We start from the raw sequence: 13,740 nt of genomic DNA, 5'->3' as shown, positions 1-13,740 counted from the left end.
TACATAGGACTTCCTCTGTGCTGTCAATAACTTGAAGTTATGTTGCAATTGTGTGAAACAGATAAATGGATAATGAAAAAATGAAATATCTAACCCTTTTTCAAAATGTGTTGAAGACCTTCTGTGTTCCAGCAACCAGTGATCTTTTTGGGAGCCGATGTCACTCATCCACCTGCTGGTGATGGAAAGAAGCCTTCTATTGCTGCTGTGAGTGTTCGCCAGGTTTATCTTACCTGACGTTGACAGACCAGTATCAATTTTGCAGTTTCAACTTTTTGACTTTTAATATTTTCTTTGTAGCCAACTTTCATAAGTGTTCTTTGGGTTTTTGAAAAGAGTGATTATTCTCTGGTTTGGGGTTTACAAGTTCCATATGTAACTATTAAATCAAGTTTGCTAGTTATATCATTCAAATCTTCTGTATTATACTTTAATTTGTCTACTTGACCTCTCCATGAATATGCATTTTTAGTTACTTTTTGTTGTTTTGAATAGTTTGTATATTTCAGTAATGTCTTTGTCATAGAAAGATGCATTACATATAAGCCTGGTGGATTACATTTTTTAACATATAAAATGTCTTCTACCTTCATCCAGTTCAATACTTTGCACCTGAATTCTTTTATTTTATTTTACTTTATTTTATTTCTTTTTTTCAGACAGAGTTATCTTGTTGCCCAGGCTGGAGTGCAGTGACACAATCTCGGCTCACTGCAACCTCCGTGTCCCAGGTTCAATCAATTCTCCTGCCTCAGCCTCCCAAGTAGCTGGGAGTACAGGCACCTGCCACCATGCCCAGCTAATTTTTCTTATTTTTTAGTAGAGACGGAGCTTCACCATGTTGGCCAGGCTTGTCTTGAATTCCTGATCTCAGTCAGTCCACCCGCCTCTGCCTCCCAAATTGCTTAGATTACAGGCGTGAGCTACCGCGCCTGGCCAAATTCTTTATTTTACTATTGCCGCTCCTGCTTTTAGCATCTGCCTATTTTTAATTTGCTCTCTAGTTGTAACCTTTTTGTGTCAGTTTAAGTGTGTTTCTTATAAACTTGAGAAAGCCTGATAATATTTTACCCATTTTGAAAATCACTTGATTTTAACAAATAACCAACATTTTGAAAATATGAACATATTTTAGGCTTATTTAATAAACTTCAGAAATTAAACTGTAAGATTTAATTGGCCAGGCGCGGTGGCTCATGCCTGTAATCCCGACACTTTGGGAGGCTGAGGCGGGTGGATCACTTGAGGTCAGGAGTTTGAGACCAGCCTGACCAACATGGTGAAACCACATCTCTGTGAAAAATACGAAATTAGCCTGACGTGGTGGCAGGTGCCTTAAAGGTACCTACCTGGGTGACAGAGGGAGACCCCGTCTCAAAAAAAAGATTTAATATTTTTTCTATGATCCATTGTAATCTTCACATAAATTGTACGTTTTAGGAATCTGATAAATACAATTCATCCCTGAAAATGATAGTAATATTTAAATTTTCACTTCAAGGTTTCAAAGCTATTTTTATTAGTATAAAGGAAATTAATTTTTATCTATTCTCTTGCTTTGTTTTTTTTTTTTTTTTTTTTTTTTTTTTTTTTTTTTTTGAGACAGAGTCTTGCTGTGTTGCCTAGGCTGGAGTGCAGTGGCGCAATCTCTGCTCACTGCAAGCTCTGCCTCCCGGGTTCACACCATTCTCCTGCCTCAGCCTCCTGAGTAGCTGAGACTTCAGGCGCCCGCCACCACACCCAGCTAATTTTTCGTATTATTTTAGTAGAGACAGGGTTTCACCGTGTTAACCAGGATAGTCTCGATTTCCTGACCTCGTGATCCGCCCACCTCGGCCTCCCAAAGTGCTGGGATTACAGGCGTGAGCCACCACGCCCGGCCGTGTATTTTTAATGATATTCATGAATTATTTTCTTTAAATGTTCAGTGGTTGTATTGAGTCATCTCTAACATTCATTAAAGTGTTCTTATAGATGATAAAATGATAAAGAAAGGAACTCAAAAGACTTCCTTGGATTTGCTACTTTGAGTCATTTTCCAAAAGGTTTAAGCATATTTTAATTCCATTGGACTTCTGGTAGTCATTGTCTTTTTCTACTAAATCCATTTCTACCAAATACCCACTTTCTTTTATGGTTATCAGAAATCTTGTAAATAGAATTTATTGGTTGATTCTTTTTCGGTATATGGCTTCTATCCCCAAGAACTTAGAGAGTAGTGTGAGAAACTAATGTAAGTAATGAAGGCCACATAGTACAATAGGTGTTATCACGATAACGAAGTAACAACATTTAAGTTGCAAGAACCTGGTGTGTTTTGGGAATGTTGAGAAATATAAGGAATTGGAACATAGTATACTGCAGGCTATGAGGCTAGGAAGCTTTTATGAGGCATTTTGTTCCATCCGAGGGGTCTGGATTTATTCTTAGTAGCGAGATACCTTTCAAGGGAAAGAAATGGTCAAAGTTCCATTTTTGAAGCATGACTTTGGTATAGGTTAACTGGAAGAAAGACAGTCTGGAGGCAGTGACCAGCTCTAGGCTCTGATCAGAATAATGTTATAAGTTCATGCTTTGAGGTCTCTTCTCCAAAGACATAACAATATTAGACACAGAGAGAAAATTAATATAGCTGGTTTCAAAACCAAGATTAACTTCTCTGAGGACCAGATACAGAACACAAATACAGCTCAATAAGACTGTATAGATTCAGGCCGAGAGGGAAAATTCTGATTTTAAAATGTATGAAGCATAACAGTTCTAAGATGAAGCTAAAGTCTTATGTATGGCTTCTGAGATAGGTTGCTAAAGTGGAAGAGATAGGAAGAAAAATCAGTGGTTTGAATTGGTCCTTATTTTTGCTTATTTCCTTTCTCTTACTCTCTTATACACATCTTTTTGTCTTTTTCTTTCCTCACTAATCTTTAAGTCTACCAACAACACAAAGAATCTAGTTGTTAAATGTATAGTTCAGCCTAGTTATAAGAAAAATAGTTTTTTACCCTATACTAGGTGTTTTATTCTGTTTTTCAATGGGAAGTACTATTCTTTTTAATTTTTTTAGAAGATGGGGTAGGCTGGGCGCAGTGGCTCACACCTGTAATCCCAGCACTTTGGGAGGCCAAGGCAGGCGGATCACGAGGTCAAGATATCGAGACATCCTGGCCAACATGGTGAAACCTTGTCTCTACTAAAAGTACAAAAATTAGCTGGGTGTGGTGGCGCATGCCTGTAGTCCTAGCTACTCTGGAGGCTGAGGCAGGAGAATCGCTTGAACCCAGGAGGTGGAGGTTGCAGTGAGCCGAGATCGCACCACTGCACTCCAGGCTGGTGACAGAGCAAGACTGCGTCTCAAAAAAAAAAAAGAGAGAGAGAGAGATGCGGTCTTGCTCTTTTGCCCAGGCTGGCCTCAAATTTCTGGGTACAAGTGATCCTCCTGCCTCAGCTTCCTGAGTAGCTGGAACTACAGGCACATGCCATCATACCCAACTCAGAATTACTATTTTTGATTACTTTCAAAGTAAACAGTGATAAACGGTAAGGTTACAGTAAAATAAAAATGTAAATGAATTCATGTAATTTTGATTATCATTTATTTTTATTTATTTATTTTTACTTTTTCTAACCTAGGTTGTAGGTAGTATGGATGCCCACCCAAGCAGATACTGTGCCACAGTAAGAGTTCAGAGACCCCGACAGGAGATCATCCAGGACTTGGCCTCCATGGTCCGGGAACTTCTTATTCAATTTTATAAGTCAACTCGGTTCAAGCCTACTCGTATCATCTTTTATCGGGATGGTGTTTCAGAAGGGCAGTTTAGGCAGGTTGGTTACCTAGAATCTCATCAGACTGTGGTGAAATCAGATATTGTGTTTATAATATGGTGTCTAGTTCTAGAGTTAAAAACCTTTTTAGAGTTCCCCAAGTCAAAACTTGGTGTTTTCTTAGATCGTCTTTTTGAAAATGTTTGCTACGAATGTGTATACCTTACTTGTTAAGACCATGTTCTGATAATTATTAAAATGGAATCAAGAAGCATATTAGCTTTAGAGCGATGAAATTAAGGAATCCTGAGATTAAATCATTATCCTTCTTTGAAGTATATAAAAACAAATAGCTGACTATATTGAATCTTTCCATTTCATATTCTCTAGGTATTATATTATGAACTACTAGCAATTCGAGAAGCCTGCATCAGTTTGGAGAAAGACTATCAACCTGGAATAACCTACATTGTAGTTCAGAAGAGACACCACACTCGATTATTTTGTGCTGATAGGACAGAAAGGGTAATCTCACCTCTGTTGTAATACTATTGTAAACCAAGCTTATCCAACATAGTTCATAGAACATTCAACAAGGGCCCTCTGCCAACAGCAGGGTTTCCAATATACAGTAGCAAATTTCAACAATTACATTATGAGTATAGAAGCATCAAAATAGATTATTTTTAACTTTCTAGAATTTCTAGTCACACTCCAAATGTTCAAAATCTCATTCTACTTTTTTGTTGTGAAGAAACTCATAGTTTTAAAATTATTTTTCTATTCATATTTTCCTAAAATCTTCAGAAAAAAAGGTACATTGTCTTTTTAAAATATCTGATACAAATTAGTTTTTTTAAAAAGTGGAAATTCAGGCCAGGCACAGTGGCTCATGCCTGTAATTCCAGCACCTTGGGAGGCCAAGGCAGGCGGATCACTTGAGGTTGGGAGTTCGAGACCAGCCTGGCCAGCACAGTGAAACCCTGTCTCTACTAAAAATACAAAACTTAGCCGGGCGTGGTGACACACATATGTAATCCCAGCTACTCGGGAGGCTGAGGCAGAAGAATTGCTTAAACCCAGCAGGTGGAGGTTGCAGTGAGCCGAGATGGTGCCACAGTACTCCAGCCTGGGCAAGAGAGCAAGACTCCATCTCAAAAAAAAAAAAAAAAAAAAGTGGAAATTTATACATACTAACTTTTAAGCCATGTTTCTTTTAAAGTTCACAGAATCATTTTATGCATTTTATAATGTGAATGTATATTTTTTATAATTAGGAAGGAAAGAGAGGTATAAATACCTAAGGAAATACGTTTTGTTATCTGTGCGCAGCAAGATAGCAGTCTTACTGTCATTTTCAGTGCTCCGATCCCATCTGTCCCCATCCTGCAAATCCTGGAGCAGAGAAATCTAATGGTACCAAGTGTTGTGCCCCCTTGAGAAATGGATTTGATAGAAAGGAGTACGAGAGGGGTGTTTGTCTTTGCCATACATACTCACTGTATTCCTTTGGGCAGGCAACTTAACATCTCTATACCTGCTTATTTCGGCCGGGCGCGGTGGCTCAAGCCTGTAATCCCAGCACTTTGGGAGGCCGAGACGGGCGGATCACGAGGTCAGGAGATGGAGACCATCCTGGCTAACACGGTGAAACCCCTTCTCTACTAAAAAAATACAAAAAAACTAGCCGGGCGAGGTGGCGGGCGCCTGTAGTCCCAGCTACTGAGGAGGCTGAGGCAGGAGAATGGCGTAAACCCGGGAGGCGGAGCTTGCAGTGAGCTGAGATCCGGCCACTGCACTCCAGCCTGGGTGACAGGGCGAGACTCCGTCTCAAAAAAAAAAAAAAAAAAAAGAAGGCCGGGCGCGGTGGCTCACGCCTGTAATCCCAGCACTTTGGGAGGCCGAGGCGGGCGGATCACAAGGTCAGGAGATCGAGACCACGGTGAAACACCGTCTCTACTAAAAATACAAAAAATTAGCCGGGCGCGGTTGTGGGCGCCTGTAGTCCCAGCTACTCGGGAGGCTGAGGCAGGAGAATGGCATGAACCCGGGAGGTGGAGCTTGCAGTGAGCCGAGATCGCGCCACTGCACTCCAGCCTGGGTGACAGAGCGAGACTCCGTCTCAAAAAAAAAAAAAAAAAAAAAGGACTACGAGAGGGGTGTTTGTCTTTGCCATACATACTCACTGTATTCCTTTGGGCAGGCAACTTAACATCTCTATACCTGCTTATTTCTTAGCAAGATTGGATACTATTAATGTCTACCTTATTTAGGTTGTTGGGAGAATTAAATAAAGTACGTAATGCACTTAGAACAGGGCTTGGCCCACACTTAAGTACTCATTAAAGATTGGCTAGCTCTCATTAGTATCATGATGAGGACAAAAAAAAATTTTAATAAATAAAGTTTGGCTAGCTGTAGGGTGGTGGTGATAGTGATAGAACAGAGAAGAAGAAATAATAATAGATATTTTTCTAAGTATTACTTATAAATGTAATCAATTTAACCCTCACCAACAAGATTATGAGGTAGTTTTGTTTTTGTTTTTGTTTTTGTGACAGTTTTGCTCTGTTGCCCAGGCTGGAGTGCAGTGGCACGACCTTGGCTCACTGCAGCCTCCACCTCCTGGGTTCAAGCGATTGTCAGGCCTCTGCCTCCTGAGTAGCTGGGATTACAGGCATGTGCCACCACGCCCGGCTAATTTTTGTATTTTTATTAGAGACAGGATTTCACCATGTTGGCCAGGCTGGTCACAAACTCCTGGCTTCAAGTGATCCACCCACCTCAGCCTCCCAAAATGCTAGGATTATAGGTGTGAGCCATCACACCCAGCCTACAACTTTTTGTATGTATTAATTAGAAGATTTGTGTGTTGCTAATTGATTAGAGTTAAGTGTTTTTCAAGACCAGGCATAATGTAATAGATGATGAACTGTTTTATTTTGTGCTTGGTGAAGTGAAGCTGCTTGGTCCACACCACTATAATTCAAGGTACCACCTTTATAACAGTCACTCACTTTTAACAGTCATTCACGTGGCAAAATAATATCTGAGTCAGTAAAATAGTTTCTTTTTTTTTTTTTTTTTTTTTTTTTGAGATGGAGTCTTGCTGTGTCGCCCGGGCTGGAGTGCAGTGGCCGGATCTCAGCTCCGCCTCCTGGGTTTACGCCATTCTCCTGCCTCAGCCTCCCGAGTAGCTGGGACTACAGGCGCCCGCCACCTCGCCCGGCTAGTTTTTTGTATTTTTAGTAGAGACGGGGTTTCACCATGTTAGCCAGGATGGTCTCGATCTCCTGACCTCGTGATCCACCCGTCTCGGCCTCCCAAAGTGCTGGGATTACAGGCTTGAGCCACCGCGCCCGGCCAGTAAAATAGTTTCTGATTTGCTAGCCTTGTAAACCTAGAGTTACAGTTAATGATTTTCAGTACGTTGGGATAAGGCGATGGAGGTGGGTATAATAAACATTTTTAAGTGCTTTATAAGCTTGCATCATCAGAATTTTGAGTCATTTCAGTTATATTTTATCCACTCAGAGAAAATCATGGTGTCTGTTCTCTTACAAGATGTTGAAACTGATAGTATGAAATAAAAGGAATAAGGCCTTTGCAATTATTTCATTGTTTGAATCCCAGTTCTGCCCTTTATTGTGTGCTGTTGAGCAAATTATTTTGTATTCCTGAGCCTTTATTTCCCTAAACAAATAGAAATAATCCCTAACTTGCAAGATTGTTATCAGGATTTAGAAATAATGTGTTTAAAGTGCCTGACCCATAAATGGTTAACAAATGGTGTGACTGTTGTTGATGCTGTCAGCATTCTGTCTCTCTAAACATCTAGTTTTCTCCAAGGTAAATGCTGATCTTCATAAATCACATGTTCAAGAATGCCTGCTATGCACAGGTACCACAAATTAGAGCACTTTAAGTTAATTAAAAAAAAATTTTTTTTAGTGTCTTCCACCCATAGTGGGGTCAACTATCAGCTAAGCAGTAGTAGAGACTATATTAGGCCTTGTTGTGTACCAGCGCTCACTTTCAGCAACATTTAAGAATAGAAACTAGGACCTGCGTAAAGTCTGCTCCGAATGACTGCTTAAGTCATATTTCAAGGTGAAAGTAGTGAAATGTAGGATCAGCCTATGTATTCATACATTTTTTAAAGTGCTTTCAGATACATTTTTACCTTTTTCTTGTTTGTTTAAACTTTAACCAAACAAATCTAGGTTGGAAGAAGTGGCAATATCCCAGCTGGAACAACAGTTGATACAGACATTACACACCCATATGAGTTTGATTTTTACCTCTGTAGCCATGCTGGAATACAGGTAAGCCTACACTTTGGGTAAAATATTTTAATACAAGAACTGTCATTCTTACATGTATTTTTTAAATCTCAGAAAAAGGATAAAGAAATACTCATTACATTCCAAATTGTTTCCACATGAAATTAGATGAAACTTTCAGTAAACAAATGTCTTCCCTTTCCTTACCTTGAAAGGGACTTAGGAACTTATTTTTATGAAAATATCAGAATATAAGTAGTTTAATAGAATGAATCTCCCTGAAACAGGCCCTTAATTTACCTAAAATGTTTTTAAAAAGTGAAAGTACCTGATTGTTCCTTTAGCATATGCGTCTTTTAAAAAAAAAAGAGAGAGAGAGAAAGGAGAGAAAGTACTATTTTGCTCAGGCTAGACTAGAACTCTTGGGCTCAAGCAGTCCTCCCACCTCAGCCTCCCAAGTAGCTGGGACAATAGACCTTCACACTCAGCTAATGATAACATTTTATAGAAAACTTTGACATGTACTAGTAGGTATTAAGCATGTGAAAGAGTGTAATTGATCTGGGCATGGTGGCTCACACCTATAATCCCCACACTTTGGGAGGCTGAGATGGGCAGATGCTTGAGTTCAGGAGTTTGAGACCGGCCTGGGCAACATAGAGAAACCCTGTCTCTACAAAAAATACAAAAATCAGCCAGACATGGTAGCATGTGCCTGTAGTCTCAGCTACTCAGGAGGCTGTGGTGGGAGGATCACTTGAGCCAGGCAGAGGGAGGTTGCCGTGAGCCAAAATCGTGCCACTGCACTCCAGGCTAGGTGACAGAGCCAGACCTTGTCTCAAAAAATAAAATAAGAATTTAATTGTACAATTACAGCTTTACTTTTTTTTTTTTTTTTTTGAGACAGAGTCTTGCTCTGTTGCCCAGGCTAGAGTACAGTAGCATGATCTCGGCTCACTGCAGCCTCCGCCTCCTGGGTTCAAGTGACTCTCATGCCTCAGCCTCCCTAGTAGCTGGGATTACAGACTAGGATTACTGGGTGCCACCACACCAAGTAATTTTTGTTTTATTTTGTTTTTTTCTAATAGAGACAGGGTTTCAACATGTTAGCCAGGCTGGTCTCAAACTTCTGACCTCAAGTAATCTGCCCACTTTGGCCTCCCAAAGTGCGGGGATTACAGGCTTGAGCCACTGTGCCTGGCCTTAAGTTTCAGTTAAATAATTTTAAAAGTTTTTCTTATTCTTTCCAGAAAACCATTTCATTAATATGTTAGCTTTACTTGGTAGAACATAAGCTTTAAATCAGTGCATCTCAAACTTCCCAACAACAGAAAGTTCCCAGGATGTCTGAGAGTCTATAACCCAAAACTATTTTAGGTTACTTGCCATTGATTAAGACAGGAATTTCCAGATGTCTTACTATTGAGCTCTGTATCTTACAGCTGTATATATCCAACATGTACCAACCTGTTTTGGATTCGTGGCTTTAAATTATTGTCCCACTTATTTATCCATGTTCTTATATCAGCTCCTCTTTACAATTAATGTTGTACATTTTCAGGATTGGTAGTTAATGGGCGGTCCAGAGGAAGTGATGTCAGCAAGATGGCTGACTAGAAGCCCCTAGTGCTTGCTACCCTCACAAAGAAAGCCAGAAAAACAGATAAACAACTACATTTTTTTTTTAACGGAGTCTCGCTCTGTCACCCAGGCTGGAGTGCAGTAGTGTGATCTCGGCTCACTGCAACCTCCGTCTCCCAGGGTCAGGCAATTCTCCTGCCTCAGCCTCCCAAGTAGCGGGGATTACAGGCACCCACCACCATGCCCAGCTAATTTTTGCATTTTTAGTAGAGACGGGGTGTCACCATGATGATCAGGCTGGTCTCAAACTCCTGACCTCAGGTAATTCACCCACTTCAACCTACCAAAGTGTTGGGATTACAGGCATGAGCCACCAGGTCCGGCCTTTTTTTTTTTTTTTTTTTTTTTTTTTGAGATGGAGTCTTGCTTTTGTCGCCCAGGCTAGAGTGTAATGGCATGATCTCAGCTCACTGCAATCTCCACCTCCCAGATGCAAGCAATTCTTCTGCCTCAGCCTCCAGAGTAGCTGGAATTATAGGTTCCTGCCACCACGCCTGGCTAATGTTTGTATTTTTAGTAAAGACGATGTTTCAACACGTTGGCCAGTCTGGTCTCGAACTCCTGACCTCACATGATCCACTCGCCTCAACCTCCCAAAGTGTTGGGATTACAGGCATTAACCACTGCACCAGGCCAAACAACTATATTTTAATGAAAATAACTGAGGGAGAGCCCTGGAGTGCATCAGAGGAGTAACAGAAACCCTGGTATGCACAGAAACTTGGGATGACCACACAGAGAACAGAAAGAAACACTGAGCCTCCACTACATCTCCAAATCAGGATCAGCTGGGAACCAGCAGGAACTTCTCTCCTACAGTGAACGGATAAGCAAGAGGATCCCAGCAATCCCCATCAACACCTTGGACACCTACACTGGGGTCCCCAGCACTGTTCTTAGGCACTAAGCCCATCTGGGGGAGCTGCCTGGAGTCCACTTAAGTGTACCCACCCCCTACCTGAGAGAAGGAGCTGATACTGTGCTCCACGCACTATGGTCCAAGCAGCCACTGGACTACTCCATCTTGGCAGTGGAGCAGTAGAACTATAGCTGGAGTATGTCTTGCTGCAGGGGCAAGTAGCCATGACTCCTCTTTATCGTTAAGGCTACGCTATCACCAAATTACCCCAGCCCAGTGGCCTGACAGCCCTGTCGAGCTGCAAGCACCTGTTACACCTTGTGCCTTGGCCACTTAAAGAGGTCATACCTCGGCCAGGCGCAGTGGCTCACACCTGTAATCCCAGCACTTTGGGAGGCCAAAGCAGGCATATCACCTGAGGTCAGGAGTTTGAGAACAGACTGGCCAACATGGTGGAACCCCGTCTCTACTAAAAATACAAAAAAAATTAGTCGGACGTCATGGTGTGCACCTGTAGTCCTAGCTACTCCAACCTGGGCAACAGAGCGAGACTCCGTCTCTATTTAAAAAAAAAAAAAAAAAAAAAAAGAAGTCATACCTCTCCAGTGCCTAAATTGAAGTAGTATGTTGTGTCTCAGGAAGGAGTGCCTTAGTCATCCAGAGCAGTCACACACGCCAGTACCTAAGCTGAAGTAGTGCCCTGCATATCAGGGAGACTATGTGTGGGCCACCCAGAACAGGCATAGCCCTATGCCTGAGCTGAACTGGTGCTGGGGAATTGGTGCCCTGGAAGAGCTGAGCAACTCTGTATCCCATAGATATTGGGATAGCCCAAATATATTGAGATACAAGAAAATACCAATAGACAACTCAACAAAATTGGGAAAGCAGGCCAGCCGCAGTGGCTCACGCCTGTGATCTCATTACTTTGAGAGGCCGAGGCAGGCAGAATACCTGAGGTCAGGAGTTCGAGAGCAGCCTGACCAACATGGAGAAACTCCGTCTCTATTAAAAATACAAAATTAGCCAGGCGTGGTGCGCATGCCTGTAATCCCAGCTACTTGGGAGGCTGAGGCAGGAGAATCGTTTGAACCTGGGAGACAGAGGTTGCGGTGAGCTGAGATTGCGCCATTGTTCTCTAGCCTAGGCAACAAGAGCAAAACTCTGCCTAAAAAAAAAAAATTGGCCGGGCGCGGTGGCTCAAGCCTGTAATCCCAGCACTTTGGGAGGCCGAGACGGGCGGATCACTAGGTCAGGAGATCAAGACCATCCTGGTTAACACGGTGAAACCCCGTCTCTACTAAAAAAAAAAAAATACAAAACACTAGCCGGGCGAGGTGGCGGGCGCCTGTAGTCCCAGCTACTCAGGAGGCTGAGACAGGAGAATGGCCCGAACCCGGGAGGCGGAGCTTGCAGTGAGCTGAGATCCGGCCACTGCACTCCAGCCTGGGCGACAGAGCAAGACTCCGTCTCAAAAAAAAAAAAAAAAAAAAAATTGGGAAAGCAGTTCGCAATATGAACAAGAAATTCAGCAAAAAGATAGAAATTTAAAAAGAACCAAACAGAAATCTACAGCTGAAGAATTCAATGAAAAATACAAAATACAATAGAGAGCTTCAACGGCCGATTTGATCAAGCAGAAGAATATCTGAACTTGAAGACAAGTCATTTGAAAAAAAAAATCAGAGTCAGAAAAAGAAGAAAGAATGAAAAAGAGTAAAGAGCGCCTCTGAGACTTATGGAACACCAGTAAGCAAATAAATATTTGTATTATGGGAGTTCCAGAAGGAGAAGAGAAAGGGAAAGGTGTAGAAAAATCTACTTAATGAAATAATAGGTTGGGCATGGTGGCTTACACCTGTAATCCCAGCACTTTGGGAGGCCAAGGTGGGCAGATCGATTTAGCTCAGAAGTTTGAGTCCAGCCTGGGCAACATGGTGATACTCCATCTCTACAAAAAATACAAAAATTAGCCAGGCATGGTGGCATGTACCTGTAGTCCCACCTACTCAGGGGGCTGAGGCAGGAGGATCACTTGAACCTGGGAGGTTGAGGCTGTGACAAGCTGAGATCACACCACTACACTCTAGCCGGGATGACAGAGTAAGACCCTGTCTCAAAAAAAAAGAAATAATAGCTGAAAACTTCCCAAATATGAGGAAAAATATGGACATCTAGATCTAGGAGGCTCAAAAGTCTCCAAACAGAACAATCCCTAAAAGGTTCCTCCCAAAGCACATTGTAGTCAAATTGTCAAGTCAAAGACAGACAGAATTCTAAAAACAACAGAAAATCATCAAGTCACTTAGAATCCTCATTAAACGAACAGCAGATTTCTCCACAGAAACTTTATAGGCCTGGAGAGATTGAGATGATACATTCAAAGGACTGAAAGAAAACAATTGTCAACCAAGAATGCTTTACCCAGTTGAGGATCATTTGAGCTCAGGAGGCAGAGGTTGCAGTGAGCTCTGATTGCACCACTGTACTCCAGCCTGGGCAATGGAGTGAAACCCTGTCTCAATCAGTCAATCAGTCAATCAATAAGAATCCTATATCCAGCAAAGCTAACTTTTGGAAATGAGGGAGAAATAGTATTTCCCAGACATGCAAAAACTGAGGAAATTTATCCCCACTAGATTCGACCTATAGGAAATGTTCGAGGGAGTCCTACATCTGGAGGCAAAAAGTCAATAATCATTATATGGAAACAACAGTATAAAACTCAATGGTAGAACAGATACACAAGAAAGAAAGAGAAAAGATTCAAACCTTGTTGCTCTACAGAAAACCACCAACCCAAAATGATAAGAAGAAGAAAGGAAGAAAGGATATAGAAAACAAGCAGAAAACAGTTAACAAAATGACAGGAGTAGGCCTTCACCTATCAGTAGTAACCTTGAATGTAAACAAATTAAATTGCCCACTGAAAAGATGTAGACTGGCTAAATGAACTTCTTTCTCACTCTGGTGCCCAGGCTGGAGTACAGTGGTGCAATCTCAACTCACTGCAACCTCTGCCTCCCGGGGTCAGGCGATCCTCTTGCCCCAGCCTCCTGAATGGCTGGAACTACAGGCATTCATCACCGTGCAAGGCATGTATCACCACACCTGGCTTATTTTTGTATTTTTGTAGAGACGGGCTATTACTATGTTGCCCAGACTGGTCTTGAATCCAGAGCTCAAGCAATC

At 41.8% G+C, this 13,740-nt stretch overlaps 1 protein-coding gene across 12 annotated transcripts in view; it reads left to right on the top strand.

Moving 5' to 3' along the window:
• The window catches only part of LOC105494707 (argonaute RISC catalytic component 3), a 143,998-nt gene that overhangs the window by 104,345 nt on the left and 25,913 nt on the right, over positions 1 to 13,740 (top strand). For all 12 annotated transcript variants that reach the window (XM_011763419.3, XM_071096103.1, XM_071096101.1 and 9 more), the window contains 4 exons: positions 117 to 207; positions 3,631 to 3,825; positions 4,156 to 4,290; positions 7,989 to 8,090. In XM_011763419.3, coding sequence (XP_011761721.1) covers positions 117 to 207; positions 3,631 to 3,825; positions 4,156 to 4,290; positions 7,989 to 8,090 — 523 coding nt within the window. The remainder of the gene's footprint in view (positions 1 to 116; positions 208 to 3,630; positions 3,826 to 4,155; positions 4,291 to 7,988; positions 8,091 to 13,740) is intronic.

Source organism: Macaca nemestrina, chromosome 1 (genome assembly GCF_043159975.1).
Source record: "Macaca nemestrina isolate mMacNem1 chromosome 1, mMacNem.hap1, whole genome shotgun sequence".
In the NCBI taxonomy this organism is placed as follows: domain Eukaryota; kingdom Metazoa; phylum Chordata; class Mammalia; order Primates; family Cercopithecidae; genus Macaca; species Macaca nemestrina.
Note: the sequence above shows the minus strand (reverse complement) of the source record. Positions and strands in the feature narration are given on the sequence as shown.